Source organism: Halichoerus grypus, chromosome 4 (genome assembly GCF_964656455.1).
Source record: "Halichoerus grypus chromosome 4, mHalGry1.hap1.1, whole genome shotgun sequence".
Classification (NCBI taxonomy): domain Eukaryota; kingdom Metazoa; phylum Chordata; class Mammalia; order Carnivora; family Phocidae; genus Halichoerus; species Halichoerus grypus.
Window position 1 is genome coordinate 5,649,870 of NC_135715.1, and position 15,993 is coordinate 5,665,862.

A 15,993-nucleotide genomic window follows, 5' to 3' on the forward strand; every position below is an offset into this window, starting at 1 on the left:
GAAAGGTTTTCACGCTGTTCAGTTCATTTTACAGCTTGCTTTTAGACTCCGTTATGTTTTTCCACATGATCCACCTCGTTATATGTGGATCTAGCTCTATGTATGTTGTATACTGTTCCATTCCATGATTATTCCCTCCTTTCTTTATTCATCACGCTAAGAAAGGATGTGTAAGTTGCTTCTTCTCTTTGCTGTTATGGGCAGTGCTGCAATGATCATCATTTTGCACGCCTTCTTGAACATTCGCGTGGAAGTTTCCCTAGAACGAGACACCCAGAAGTGAAGTTGCTGGCACCTTCAATTCTCCTCCGTATTGTTCAGTTTCTCTTTAAAGAGGTGATAGTAATTCACAATCCCACCAGGGATGTGTGCACATTCCCGTTTTCCCACAAGCTCATGAGACAAGTAGGAAAACCACTGTTTTATCTTGCGTCTCCCCGGAGGCCGGTGTGGGTGAGCAATCCTCTGTTGGTGCTTCTTTCGGGCCCTTTGCCATTATTTTCCTATCAGGTGTTTAAACTTTTTCCTCTTGATTTGCAAGAGTCCTTCATAAATTCTGGATACGAATCTTGGCTCTGCAGGTTGCATATATCTTCTCCACTTTGGTTATCCAATTAATATTAAAAGCCAGTGCTTATAGAAGAGTTATGACATTAATATTGGGTAACTTATAAAAATGTCTAGAAATTGTTCTTCTTGGGAGAAAGAATTTCCTTCTTTTTGGGGCTGAGCATAAGGCCACTTAGGTGTATCTAAAATGTCAGATGGTGTATATCCTCTTGAATAGTTTCAAAAGATGTGACAGTCTTTAAGTTACCTTGGCATGCTTTTGCTGTTTATGGATATTGCTAAAATTGATTTATACAATAAAAAGCAGATTCTATGTCTGAGTTTGGAGTGTAGAATGCCAGGGGAATATCCTCAAGCAACTACTTATCTTAGAAATCATCTTATAAAACAAATCCTGTTCTTGACGACATAATTTGTTCTGTGCCCATAGTACGAGGGAGAGCTTCACGAGAAGTGACTGTGTGTCTGTGTACATATGTGTATATTTGTATATGTCTAGGGAGTATCTTTATTTTAATCTTACACTCCACTCGATAAATTAAACTTGGAGGAAACTATGTTTTTATGGCACCAGCGTAACGTATGCATCATGGAAAAGTCATTCAGTTCTGTCTTAATTCTTCACTCATTTCCACTAAAATAAATACAGAACAGATTCAGAAAACTGATGCTGAGGACAGACTTAGTGAATCTGTGAGCCTGTGGCTGGAAGCCTAAAATATTATTTTGAATTAGGCTATTAACTCATTTGAGATAATTCTATCCAGATTTTGGTCTGTATTTATTCAACTGATTTATTGTCTGTTTTTCTCCCTCCCAAATGGGACTCATTATGCCTTTTTAAAGCAGTGTTTTCCATGTTTTCTACCATTTTTATTTTTCAGGGTAGTTTATATCCTAGTTATTGAATAATGTATCATGTAGTCCTAATGATGAAACGTGGATTTACTGCGTTTCCACTTTAGCGGGTAAGTTTGTATGTATGGACATACACACATACACATGGTGTCAAAAAGGCCTTTTTAAAAGATGGTGACTACACATTTAGAAGCTTTGCACCCCTTTAAATATTTCTACGGATTTGTGGAGATTTCTGACATGAAAATGGATTTCCCCACAGGACTAGAAATACTAGAACCATCCGCAGCCCACTCAGCTATCTACCTGGTGCCTTTGTTGACCTGCCACGGAAGAAGAACAAGGTGAACTAGGTGGTCTTTGCTTTACGAATAGCAACATGGGAACTGAGCCTGGGCAGTCTCCGGGGGGACTTGCCTCTATAGCTTGTTGTGATCTTGTTAGAGCCACTTAGTATTTGTTAATCCATCTGTTAAAGTGAGAACACCCATCTTCTGAGGTGTGGGATCCACTGTCTTAGCTAACAGCCAGCTAGAGTAAGATGAGTGAGTCTTAGCTTCTTCTTAATCCCGAGAGTGTCTCCCTGACTCCTAAGAATATCCTCATTAACAGGGTCCTCCCTTAGTTTTCTCACAAACTGGAAACCATCCCAAAGTCAGGAAACCTTATATTGATCAGCGGTTATCAGCTCCCCAGGAAGCCAGGTAGGCACCTGTGAGCCCTTGAGAGGCACCTGAGTGGGGAGAAGACTATCTGCCACGAGTCATGGCTTTATAACGTTCTCGAACAAACCGTGTTATCTTCACAGCCCCACATGTACCAGCAACTCCAGAAATCTGCCTAAGCTCCACGGGAAAGGTCATCCTCATGAACTGTAACACGGCCGGGGGAATCGGACCTTCCCATCAGTAAGAACAGGTTACATTTTTTTTTTTAAAGATTTTATTTATTTATTTGACAGAAAGAGAGAGCACAAGCAGGGGGAGCAGCAGACAGAGGGAGAGGGAGAAGCAGGCTCCATGCTGAGCAAAGAGCCCACTGTGGGATTCCATCCCAGGACCCTGGGATCATGACCTGAGCCGAAGGCAGACGTTTAACTGACTGAGCCACCCAGGCGTCCCAACAGGTTACACTTTTACAGAGGCTGACAGTTTATAAATGTTTTCTTGTGCTTTATCGGCTTTCACAATCTCTGTGTGTGAAGGTCAGGGAGATGGCTCTCCCTCTCTTTTCAAGGAAACGGAGGCTCAAAGTGCTCAAGAACACAAAGTAATGAGCGGGGATTGGGCTTTAGAGTCTTCTGGCCACCTGAATGCTATTATATTGAGTGGAACACTATGAAATGGTCATTCTTGCAGTAGCGTGGATAAGTTCATGTGGTTTCCTCTCTCTGAGGCCATCTTACTCAGACACAGTGGGGCGGTACATGAGACACACAGTCACAAACCAGTCTAAGCAAAACTAGGAAATCTAATTGCTGGAGGCCCTGAGAGTCCTGCGGTGTGGCTGGCGACCGGGGGAGACCGACAGAAGCTCACACATGGAGACACCCCAGCCCCCTTATCTGGGCATTCCTCGGCTTCATGACTGGGCAAGCCCTCCTCATGTAGTACAAAGCTAGCTACTGAATGCTCCGAGTTTCCCTGGTCCTAACAGCCAGAGATTTCAGCAAATAGAGGGCTCCCTTCTCTTGTGATGTTCCACGAAGTCCTGGTCTGAGCCTGTGGCCTAGCCCAGGTCTGTCACCATGACACTGATGGAGGTTTGGGGGATATGTGATTGACAGCCCTATTGGTAATAGGAGGGAGCTTCCAAAGTTAAAGAGGAGCTCGTTCCCAGAAGAAAGGGGAAAAGTGCTGCTCAAGCAAAAATAGCACATACCCATTCACGTAAAGTACACACATCTACCAAGAGTCTAACATTCACTCCAATACTGTGCTGAGACCCGACTGATAAGAAGATAAAAGCAGAATAAAAGAGAGAAAGAGGGACAATGACTAGAAAAGACAGAGAAAACTGAACTAGTCAGAGATCAAGTGAAAAATGAAACCAAAAAATGGCTAATTTGGTTAACAACACAATAGAATTAATTCACTTGTAAAGCTGAAGAAATGTATTTCCTTGAGGTTGACAATGTTCTTATCTAAAAAAATAAGAAAAAGAGTCAAGTTTTATAGAGAGTTTTTAAATAACAGAAGTTGGCTTTCTTCACGCAAAGACAATGCTTCCTCTTTCATCTAATCAATTCTTTCTGATGTCATTTGAAAAGTAAATAATGGGCATCTACTAGACAGCCCACCTCCATTGCCCCAAATTTCAGTTGAGAAACAGAATTGATTTCAGGTGAGAAACAAGCAAGCTATTCACATCTACCCTACAAATTGTATCGGCAAGAGTAAATTAGAAAGAGCCCACTCTGCCTTCACCACACATTAGGGGCTATACATGAAAAGCACCATCTCGTGAAAGCAAGGGAAGCTATCAGTCCAGTGAGTATATTTAATATTTAATGTGCTTGATTTCCTTCATTTTTAAGTAGAAACTAAAGTTAGCTATTCCAGTATTTTCCTTCCACACCCCAATCAGCTACCGGGCATCACCTGAGCGCATGCAATGGCCAGGTCGACGCCGATGTGGCTGCATGACGGCAGGCGGGGATGGCCCAAAACTCTGTGGTCCCTGTGGAAGACAATTATGCTCTTATTGTTTACAACAGCACACTGGTGACACAGCAGAAGAGCAAAGGAGAAAATTCAATTCTGGGAGGGTTATGGACTTTCTTCAAACTCACAGAACTGAATTACTCAGACGATATACTGAGAAGTCGTAGTATCCAAGAACCACGTCCCTATGCCTTAACGAACACCTTACAAAATGATTTCAGAAGTATTTTAGCAGAACATTTTAACTGAATTTGCTATTTTCACCCCCAAACCAAAGTGGTTTCTTTGATCAATGAGTAATTACATAGAGCAAATTTTTCATTTAAATGCCATGGCACCTGATCTTGCTAAAAATACACCAGAAAAATGAAGTCTCGAGCATGTCTTCTTTTTCATAAATCTTTCAAAGGACTCATATAGCATCCAATGCTCATTTTTTCGGCACCATATTATTACTAAGATGAGCTCTTCATTTTAACTCTATACTGATAAAATTTTGACATCTACACATCTCATGGGGAAGAAATTGAAGAATTTCTGCCAGTAAGTAAAGAGAAAATTCCATTAGTAAATACAGATATTTCTCCATTTTCAAACATAAATGGAATAAACTGTTTAAACTGTTGATTATTAGACTTGAAATTATTTAATCAATTCCTATTTCTGTTAAATAACAAATTTTTAGAGACTGAAGGATCTAACTGCTCTGATTTTTTTTTGCACTGACTCCCGAAATCTCTAAAACACTTCAAATCACTTGCCTCAACCTTTCTAAAGACAAGCAGAACTCATTGTTTTATAAACAGTAGGTTTTTTTTTAACTTCCAAGTGATGCCCTTGAGAAATGGGATAGCACACATTGTTAGCATTTCAGGATACTTTGCAGAATGGCTGCAAAGAGAATTCAAGGTGAGAAGAGAATTATGCATGACTCAGTTTGATTTCCAGTTGATCCAGAGTCTCAATAGTATTTAACACTTAAGTGCATTGATTATTTAGTTAGTATTAGGCAAGAAAAAAAAAGACATTACTTTGCCATGTTTTGTTTAGCCTACTAAAAGTCACTATTTTAAAATAGTACAGTGAACACTAAGGATTTTTAAATATATTTGTAAGAGTTATTTTCTTCTTTCACCTACTATACATTTAATTTTAAGGAGAATGTATAGTTCGGGCATCTGCAATAATAGTTGTTTGCTGGATAAAAAGAACAAATGCAGAGTACATCTGACAGATTAAGTTTTATTTCAGGGCTTAGTTACAAGTAAAGAAAGAGGGGAAGGAAAGAGTGGGAAAATTACAGAATGATCATGTGTTCCAAGAGAGCTCCATCATCCAACTCTTGCTGAGGGATATCAGTTGATCGCATCAAAAGATAAAAAGTCTCATTTGCCAATCACATCTCCTAAATAGGAAAACATTTTAAGTGCCAGGCAGAATCCAGTTTATAAATGTTCAGATGTGCTCCAGATTATGTCCTCGGGAAATCCAAGTCACGTGTTCTTCTAACAGAAATCTTAAAAGGAATAATTATTGAAATGATATTACCCTGAGCTTTTCCAGACCGTTACCGTAGACACAAGATGTTCCTGTGGCTTAGGTTCTCCCCCTCCACTGGCTACTCAGGTCCTTTTCCTGACATCTAAGTCCCCTTAGTTATATGACGGCTTTCATTTGCTTTTCATGTCAAATTCAAATTTGAATAGTCTCCTACGATGTGCCTACTTCTAACCAAATGAGAGAGACGTGAGTGGTGAGAGGACTGTTAAATATATTATATGAAGAACACGCAAATCGAAACAAAAAGAGGAAAGCAGAACATTATTTTATCTTCAAATATCCGAAGGCCTGCCAAGTGAAAGCAACGTTATACACATCTTGTTAACTTCACACAGCTTAACCAGGACCAAGCAGGTTTCAGCCGAGGAGAAGGATAGACTTCCACAGTCACCGTTGTCCAAAAATAGAATGAGCTGTCTGATAAAGACGTAAGTAAAGGCAGTTATTGATCCGATGGAAGAATAACGCAGGGATAGCTCAACGGGGAAGTTTATTGACCTGAGGAATAGCTATGGACCCTTTCAACTCCAAGAGAACTTGACTTCCTCTGGTCTTCTTCCCATGCCCCCTACCTCCACCCTCCAACCTACCCTCATCCGATAACCTGGCTTAGATAGTACTTTTTGCTCCTGTTCATTAACCACCAAATTGTCTCTGTTTCAGACGGTGAAACCTTCCTAACTACATGATCATAAGCAAATTATTTAACAGCTCAGGCCTGCAATTTCCTATCTACCTCAAGGGGTGGTTGTGAGGGATAATTAGATCATTTATGTGCAGCATTTAGCACAACTCCTGGCACATAGTAATTACTAAATAATGTTTGCTATTATTAGCTATTATTATTGTACCCCAACTCCCAGCTCACTGTCTCCGTGAGGCGTGCATGCACTGATCAGACCCAGGTTTGGTTGACTCACTGAAGCAATTTCTCTCAGTCTCAGGCATGCACTTATTCCCAGCCATTTCGAACTTGCTTAGAGACATTTGGATAACGCAGTAGAGTTGCCAGGGGTCCTCACACGAGAATCCTACCTGTGCAAAGCAAAAGTCTACTGAGCTTGGCGTCACTCCGATTGGAAGTCTTCAGAGATACAAAATGCCCCCTCAGGCCTCCTACGGCTCGCCCGATCTCCGGACAGGCTTAGAACTAGAAGTCAAATCAGAAAGTGGCAGAGACACGGAGAGGACCTTCCCTTAAAAACAAAAGGACAACAAACCCAAACTGAGGACAGTCAACAAAATAACTGACCAGTAGGGCCGCCTGGGTGGCGCAGTCAGTTAAGCCTCTGACTCGCGATTTCGGCTCAGGTCTTGATCCCAGGGTCTTGGGATCGAGCCCCGCATCTGCTCCAAGGTCGGCACGGAGTCTGCTTGAGTTTCTCTGTCCTTTTCCCTCTGCCCTTCCCCCCTCACACACACGCTCTCTCTCTCTCTCAAATAAATAAAATCTCTAAAAAAATTTAATAATAGGGCGCCTGGGTGGCTCAGTTGGTTAAGCGACTGCCTTCAGCTCAGGTCATGATCCTGAAGTCCCGGGATCGAGTCCCGCATCGGGCTCCCTGCTCGGCAGGGAGTCTGCTTCTCCCTCTGACCCTCCTCCCTCTCATGCTCTCTGTCTCTCATTCTCTCTCTCGCAAATAAGTAAAACCTTAAAAAAAAAAAAAAAAAAATTTAATAATAATAATAACTGACCAGTACTCCTCCAACGTGCCAGGGACATGAAAGACAAGGAAACTGAGAAATAGTGACAGTTTAGAGAAGATCAGTGGGTCGGGATCACTAAATGCGATATGGAACCCTGGACTGGAGCAGATAGCAGGCCTTGCTTGAAAAATTGGTGAAATTCTACTACGATCTGTAATTTAGCTAATGGTATTGTATCCTCCTCCCTTCCCTGAGTCTGGTCGCATAGTGTTGATGTAGAGGATGCTAGAGAAGCTGGGCAGAGAGCAGAAGGAACTCTCTGCATTGTTTCCATAAATTTTCTGCAAGTCTGAAATTATTTTAAAATAAAAAGTATAAAAAAGGTAAAATATAAAATTTTTAAGGAGAGACATTTTATTTTATTTATTTAAAGATTTTATTTTTAAGTAATCTCTACACGCAACATGGGGCTTGAACTCACAACCGAGACCAAGAGTTGCAAGGTCCACTGACAGAGCCAGCCGGGTGCCCCTAAAGGAGGGATATTTTAAAGGGAGATATTATAAATACTAAATACTCTTACCCCCACACCCTTAAGCACTACTATGAAGTGAAGAAAGAAGCAATAAAAATTATAAAATCAATTGTTGTGGACAGAATTGTGTTCCTCCAAAACTCCTGTGTTGAAGCCTTAACCCCCTTAACCCTTAACCCCTTAGGAGGTTATTAAGGTTAATGAGGTCATAAGGTGGGGCCCTGATTTGAGAGGATCATTGTCCCCATAAGAAGACATGCCAGAGAGCTTGGTCTCTCTCTTTCTCTCCGCCATGTTGAAGACAGAGTGTGGAGACTGCAAGCCAAGAAGGGGACTCTCACCAGACTCTACCCTGCCAGCCCTTGACCCTGGACTTCTGGTCTCCAGAACTATGAGAACGTAAATGTCTACTGTGTAAGCTGTCCAGTCTGTGGTATTTTGTTATGGGGGCCTGAGCTGAGTGTATTTTCTATTCCTGCCATTACAAATTGCCATGAACTTGGGACTTGCCACAACACAGATGTATAATCTTACACTCCTGGAGGTCAGAAGTCCCATTCAAGTCTCACTGAGCTAAACTCGATGTGTCAGCAGGGCTGTATTTCTCGTGGGGGCTCCTCTCTAGTCTAGAGACACCCTGCCTTCCTTGGTCCTTGTTGCCTTCCTCCGTCTTCAAGGCCAGAACAATGCATGTCTCTGACCCCGCTTCCATCATCACATCTGTCTCTGACCACAGCCAGAATGGGTCTGCCCTTTCAAGGATTTGTGTGACTCGATGGGCCCGTGCGGATAATCCAAGATCATCTCCTTATGTCAAGTTCCATATCTGTAATCACATCTGCAAAGTCCCTTTTGCCATATGGCAACACACTCCCAGGTTCCAGGAGTGAGGGCACGGACCATCTCAGCATCATTACCTCTCTACCACAATTAATCTCTGTTGACGTGAGAGAATTGACAGGATTTGAACTCATAACACTGTCAGGAATATATAAAACCACTGGGACCAAATCAAGAAGGTTATTGGGCACCCATACGTAATGTCCCCAACACGCAGGCACAGAGTGGCATGACTAGGAAGGTCATATAGACACCCTTTAGCTTGCAGTTGAGGAGGGAGAAAGGAAGAACAGAAAACACATTCGTTCATGTGCCTCATGGGATGAGTGGAGACTTTGGAGAGATGAGGAGAGAGGCCTATGCCATCTGGCTACGCCCATGATGTTCCTTCTGAACAAGCGTCCCCCGTTGGAGAAGCTTTGTCTGCAGCCCTAGGTCAGATGAGGAGAATATGTGCTCATCCACAAAGCTAAAAGTCAGGCTTACAAATCAGTTTAAACCCACCTTTCTCATCAAACTGATGCACTCGGCCACAAAGGAGAAGCAAACCAGTACACGGGACAACACAAACATATAAAAATCAGTCGTTCCCCAGGAATAAACCAATTAGCAAACATCACAGAAGAAAAATTGCATTCACAAAAGTTATGAAATAATAACAAGTCATGAAATAACTAATAAGGTATAAAAAAAAAATTACAGAAATTTTAAAGCTCCCCCAGGGGACACGGGAGCCATCCTCACTATATGGGGAGATAGAGATCATCCTTGGATAGAAATGTTCTGGTTTTCAGCCTTGAGGAAGAAGGGCAGAAGCAACAAGCTATAGAAGGGGAGAAAAGCAGCTTAGTACCTTCAGTTGGTGAGTGGCAAGGCCTGATGAATGTTTTCAGTAGAATTAGTGTCCATTTATGCCAGCCCAAAGCTTGCATGATTGTTTCCTTGAACACAACTGGGGATAAAGTAGCCTGCTCTGTTACTTTTCTTTGTGAAGTTTTCACGTATGAATCTCAGCTCTCCCCATATGACTTGAAACCCCCCAAAATAAGAATAGTTTTTACATGACCTCATGATACCTACTCCAATTCTTATCATTTTGATTTACTGATACTGAAATCCTAATATTCTAAATTATTTGCTAAGGAACAACCAGTAATGGATGGGAATTATTTTCCATTTTATGAGAAAGTCTACCCTACTGTTCCATTTTTAACCAGCCTAAGTACTATAGTATATATAAAAGGGTGAGTAGACTGAATTGATTTGTCTTGATTTTTTCATTTTTTAAAAGGCTCTTCATATGGACTTTATTATCATGAAATCTGCTTCACATTATTAAAACCAGCAGGGTAAGACATTGACAATCATAGAGGGGGTGCAGTTTACTTTATATTATGGCTTAAAATGCCATCTTGGTCCTTTATCTCTAACATCCTTAAAAAGATGAGAGATTTTCTATAATAGTGAAATTCTAAGTACTGTTACCATATATTTTAGGTTTCTCTTTCTCCGATACATATGTTGAAAGTGATCATCTATCAGTTTGAATAGTGAATCTTTCATGTTTAGAGATTTATGACTTCATGTTTAGGGATTTAACATGCCTCCAGATTTATAACAAAAATCATGAACTCTAGGTAGTATATCATACCTGAATGGTTCAAACATTATAAACAAAATACGAAAGAAGTAATTTTTACAATTTCTTTGTAATTTGGAATTCCTCCCTATCTGCTTCATTATCTACCCCTTCTGGGGGAAAAATTTTATGAAAAAGAAGTTAAAGGAGTTACAAAGGCTTTTACTTACTATGACCCCTTTGACACTTTACTCATCTCTCCCACTGGGCAGTTATAATCCTGTAGTCAAATTATGGCATACTTGCTTCAAATATGTTTGTTATTTTGATGGCTTACAAAATGGGTCCCACTCTTCATCCGGCGGGGAGCAAGACCCCACAGGGCTTGGATGACACAGGCAGGGAAATCATCCAAGCATTTACAACACTGAACAGGAAGGAGGAGTCCAACGTGAGAGGACATTAGAAGCTGGGAGAGTCGAGGGCAGGATGGCACAAGAAGAAAGTCAGCGGGGGACCTAAAGAGCTGTGTTCCTGAAAGCAAGGTGAGCACAGGTGAGCTGGGTCATCACAGAATCCACTTCCCTGACTGAACAGGAACCACTGAAACCCTTCGTTCCCCTCACTCAGTGTGTAAAATAGAAGAGGAATAAAATCAACACCTCTCGCAGTATTTTACCCCCAATATAGTTGAACTGACCCTGTGGCCTCTTTAGCTCATTGAAGCTCTTGTCAGTGAAACCTTGTTCTTTTCTGTCTGCAAGTGTTTTAAAGCTGTTTAGGGAGATAGCTGTCTCTCTAGACTGTTTTACACTTCAGGACAATGGCAGTCAGGTCTGACCTGTGCCGGGGAGCCTGAGGTCCCGGAGAGAGTGAGATCAAAGTCCCTACAATTTGGGGTTTCTGGAGAGCAATACTTGAAAGGGGATACCCGTTCTTGTCAAGGGCAGCTGGGACACACTGTATCCCAGGATCCCTGCTTCTCTTTCCTTGCTCATCATGCCCACACCTGACCCTCCAAGCAAGGCCAGGTCCAGCTCTCCTGGGTGTGGTAAAGTGGGAGAATCCACCTTCACTAGACCTTTCTTCTGCTTCCCTCTCTGGGGACATTCGGTGTAATTTAGGGTATGGAGGGAAGATGAAAATAAAGTTTCAGAATGAATTCAATTGGAATGTTGGCTCTGAGAGTCTGTTCCAACGGTGCTTTTGGGATCTGAATCACGCAAAGCAGACTTAAAATAGAAGGATTTGACCCTTCCCACAGAACACACAACACTTGTTGCCCAAAGAGGTGGGTACTTCGGCTTTAAGCTGCTGGCCAGGGTGGGTCAACCCGGCCACGGTCAGGAAAGGTAGAAATGGCCAAAGCACCTAGGTCATAATTCAATTCTTTTTTTTTTTTTTTAAGATTTATTTATTTTACAGAGAGAAGGAGTGAGCAGAGCAGGTGGGGCAGAGGAAGAGGTAGAGAGCCTCTCAAGCAGACCACACTAAGTGTGAAGCCCAACGTGGGGCTCGATCTCACAACCCTGAGATCACGACCTGAGCTAAAACCGACAGTCAGATGTTCAACCTACTGAGCCACCCAGGGACCCCCAGAATTCTGCATTTCTAAAGAATGATCAGAACTACACGAGTTAAATAAGCAAAAAGAGCCAGATCACAGAAGACAAAAAATACAAATCTAGTAAATATATTATAGAGACATAGGCCCTAAATATTATATCTCAATCCTGTGCCCTGACTTGTCACTTCTGCTTCAGGTTTTCAGGGAGTAGGATGGAAGAGGGAAGTGGAGCACGACTGAAATGGGCAATTTCACCCAACGGATTAAGTTTTCCTTCTGTTTCTCTCCCTCATCCATGTTCTCTCCAGGGGGCTCCTGCCCTCCTGCGCATGCTACCTTCCCTCCTCCACTAGAGAAGTGATTGGTTATCACATGCATCCTCAGAAGATGTTTCTGCACCAAATAAAGAGTGGCATGAGGAACCTGAGAGGTTTTTTCCAGATATATAAACAATCTAAATAATTCTCTTTTTTTCCCTTTAATATTGATGGAGTTGCTTTTAGTTTTTTAGTTTGTGGTTTGTTTTTGGAATGACAGAACAACAACAAAAGAATCTTTCTTTTACCTTAGGCTCCAGGCAGTTAGACCAACTAGCCTTCAAACATTTAGGAAGTTAATTACAGAAATAACATTTCTGTTGTTGAACTATTGGTGTAAAACCATATAGCAACTGCTTGCTTTACCCTGAGGCTTTAGATTGCAGTGGATAGGAGGGAGGAGGGAGGGAAACGGGAGGGAGGGGGGAGGGAAGGGAGGGGGGAAGAGAGGAAGAGGGAGGGAGGGAGGGAGGGAGCCAGCCAGGAGGGTGAAAAGAGAAGCAGATGTCTCCTCAGACTCTCTTCACCCTATAGACAACACCTCCTGAACTCACTCCTTAAGAAATCACTCAGTTTCCAGAACAGCTCCTCAACCCTCAAATCTAGAAAGTTTCTCTGCCGGCGGTGGGCTGAAAAGCCCCACCCTCTCCGGGACTCCATCTGCGTGTGAGACTGTGCTCTTCATGCCCTTCGCACTGAATTCCAGGAGGCCTCAGCCAACTGCAAAACAGTTATAAGTAAGAGACCTTGATCTCTCCCACAGGTAATTCACGGCAAACACTTTTGCCCTCAGTGCTTCAAGCCCACACAGCATAATTTTAAAAACCCTCTTACTGATACCCTTTTAATGATTAGTCTCAGGATAGAAAAAAAACCCAAAAACAACCACAATCAAGCCACCTCTCACCTTGCCTCTTTATTTTTCCTTTTTGTTCAACACGAGGCTCATGGCTTTTTCTCACTTCGGGCCCCGGAAGACCTCGTTCCCATCTGTAGGAGACACGATATGTCACTGTCGAGGACCACCTACAGCAGCCTTCTCTGGGGAAGAAAGAGCTTTCGCCACACACAAAAATTAAATCTGTCCAGATTGCCCACTTTAATCACTTGGTTAAGTATAATGCAATGGACGACAATACTTTTTTTTTTTTTTTAATTCTCACTAGGGACAGAACGATGTTTAATTAGGCATTTAAAAGCCCCTGTTAACTTATACAGACCTCATCACAAATGGTTTTTCAACCAGCTCAGTGATCTGAAACACCAATTAGTTTCAATTCACACTTATTATCTGTTCCTCATTAAAGCATTTACTTCAGAATCTAAATTCCTTCGTATTCAAGAAGGTGTTGATGTTTTACTACGGATAAGAAGAATATATATATTTTTTGTCCTTCTAAAAAAGGCATTCCACAAAATGTCTTCCTCTGCATTTTCTTTTTTAATTATCCAAGCCTGCAGAGCAGCTTTCCCTGAAAATGCCCTTTGTTGAGACTGATGTTCTTGCTCCGAAGTCCTATTTATTCCACTGAGGCCTTCGTGGAGGGCCAGTGATTTCTCTCCTGAGGCAGCCGTTCCCAGGAGCAGCAGCAGCTGCATCCATCACAGACCTACAGGACTCCAAGGCCACGGCCACCCTGACCGCTATATAATGCATGGCCTGTCTGACTGCCCTTGCTCAAATGGATTGGACAGCTCACTGCTCACTCAAAAGCCAGGCTTTCAGACAACAGAACGCATGCAAGAAAGTATATCAGTCAGGTTTTTCCAGAGATAGGTATACTATGATAGAGAGAGAGATGTTTAGGAACTGGCCCACATGATTGTGGGGGCTGGCCAGTCCAAAATCCGTAAATTGGGTCATCAGGCTAAAATGCAGGGAAGAGTAAATGTTGTAGCCTTGAGTCCAAATTCTGCAGGGCAGCAGGCTGGGCATTTAGGTGGGTCTTCTCTGTGGCAGTCCTGAGAAGAATTCTTTCTTCTTTAGAAAACCTCAGTCTTTGCTCTTAAGGTCTTCAATGACAACTGATGAGGCCCAGTCACACTGCAGAGGGTAATCTGCTTTACTCAAAGTCGGATTTATGTGTTCATCACATCCAAAACATACCTTCATGGCAACGTCTAGGCTGGTGTTTGAGCAAACAAAGGGTCACTGTAGCCTAACCAAGTGGACACATAAAATTAACCACCATGGAAGGAGACCGCACACTAGAATTTGACTGAATGACAGCTCTGTCATTTAAGTGACTCCAAGGCCTTCCTTGGGTCTCAGGTTCCTTATCTGTAACATGCTTCAACGAGAATGAATAAACCGATGAGAAGAAATACGCCTTATGGCTGTCTCAAGAATGAGGAGCATTTGATTAATAAAGTTGGATTTCTTCTTACCGATTTGCCACCCATAATGGACTAAAGGGACATGAGTCCTTCTTGGAGCCATCCAAATTTGAATGCAGATGATCATCAAACTAGTCATATTCTGTTGTATTCAAATAAATACTGTATGGCAGTAGGGTGCAGGTAGATTTCAGTTGCCTCTGTTTTGGGAGGAGCTTCAGTCTTGAAGGTCTGTATGGGAATAGGCTGAACTCACTGAGTTAACTGAAACCATTCAAAAATCCAGCGAGATTGCTTTGTACCAGGAAGATAATTTATTAATGTTCCATGGAAGGATGGCGGTATAGTGTGAAGAATACTACAGTAGAAGTTATGCGTCCTAATTGTGTGACACTGAATCAGTCACTTGACCTCTCTTCACCTCAATTTCCTGTCCAGGAGATAGGAAAGTTGGACAAAATGACTTTAACATTCCTTCCAATTTCAAATTGGAATATATGAGGATTCATGTTTTCTTCCTGAATGGTTTATATTCATTAAGGAGTATCTGATGTTGGTTAATTCCAATGTTTTAAACTTTTAAATGTAGTAGACATAAAGGTAATCTGAAACCTCAAGTCTAAAAGATTTTGTTTTCCTGGTCTCTAGGTCACATGGCGTAATAACTATTTATACTAACTACTGCAATGAAGTCCGTTAAGAGTTCCATTTTTATATTATCTCTTCAAACTTTTTATTCTCCAAAGATCTTATGACTAAATCTTCCTTTAGCCAATTTGGTTTCAGCTATTTTTCTTTGACAGTATCTATGCTGATATTTATTAGATCTGTTCTTTCTCCAATTTAATACTCCTCAGTGGAATACTCTACTTTTAGGGATTAATGGTCCATATTATTACACCTTTCTGATCAGTTTAGATACTTCTCACTATTTTTAACTGTTCGGTCTTTGCTTCTAAACTGCAAGGTGCATCATAGGATAGCGTTTGAAACAGGGCTATTTTCAGGAACAACAGTAAAGTCATATTTTATAAAAAGAACAACAAACGTGTGTTAAGTGAATAAGTAAGTAAATGAACGAAGGGAAGGAGGGAAGATTCCAACGACTTACATCTCATTCGTTGACTGTGCCCACAGCACCTACTACGGGGCATGCACCATATACTAAAAAGAGGCTTGAAAGATGGGAGAAAATATGTACAGGAAAAGAAGAAAAAATATCTAAGTGTTAGCTACAAAGTCTTACACCCAGCCCTACCTTCACATTTCTTTTATCCCATCAACCATCCATGCAAAGAATATCACCCGAGCATCTGCTGGGTATCTGGCCCTGTTAGCTACTGAGAACATGAGCAAAGTAGGAAGGATCCCTGCCCTCAGAGAATTTATACCTCCTCACCTCTCTGCTAAAAACCATACAGTAGGGGCAGCAAATAAAGATGATGCCTTTATTACAAACCAAGAAATCAGGAAGGTTTTTGGTTTTGTTTTTGTTTGTTTGTTTGTTTCAGTAGAGTTGT

At 41.7% G+C, this 15,993-nt stretch overlaps 1 protein-coding gene across 10 annotated transcripts in view; it reads right to left on the minus strand.

Moving 5' to 3' along the window:
* LOC118518013 (uncharacterized) overlaps positions 1–15,993 on the minus strand; it is a 187,478-nt gene that overhangs the window by 100,702 nt on the left and 70,783 nt on the right. The window contains exons 5-7 of one of the 10 annotated variants that reach the window (XM_036064423.2): positions 13,044–13,126; positions 4,029–4,107; positions 3,493–3,571 (exon numbers count right to left, since the gene is read on the minus strand). The exons of 3 other annotated variants lie outside the window; for them this stretch is intronic. In XM_036064423.2, the coding sequence (XP_035920316.1) occupies positions 3,568–3,571; positions 4,029–4,107; positions 13,044–13,126 (166 nt within the window). In that variant the 3' untranslated portion in view covers positions 3,493–3,567. 6 more of the 10 variants (XR_004908396.2, XR_013446852.1, XR_004908390.2 and 3 more) reach the window with 6 other exon arrangements.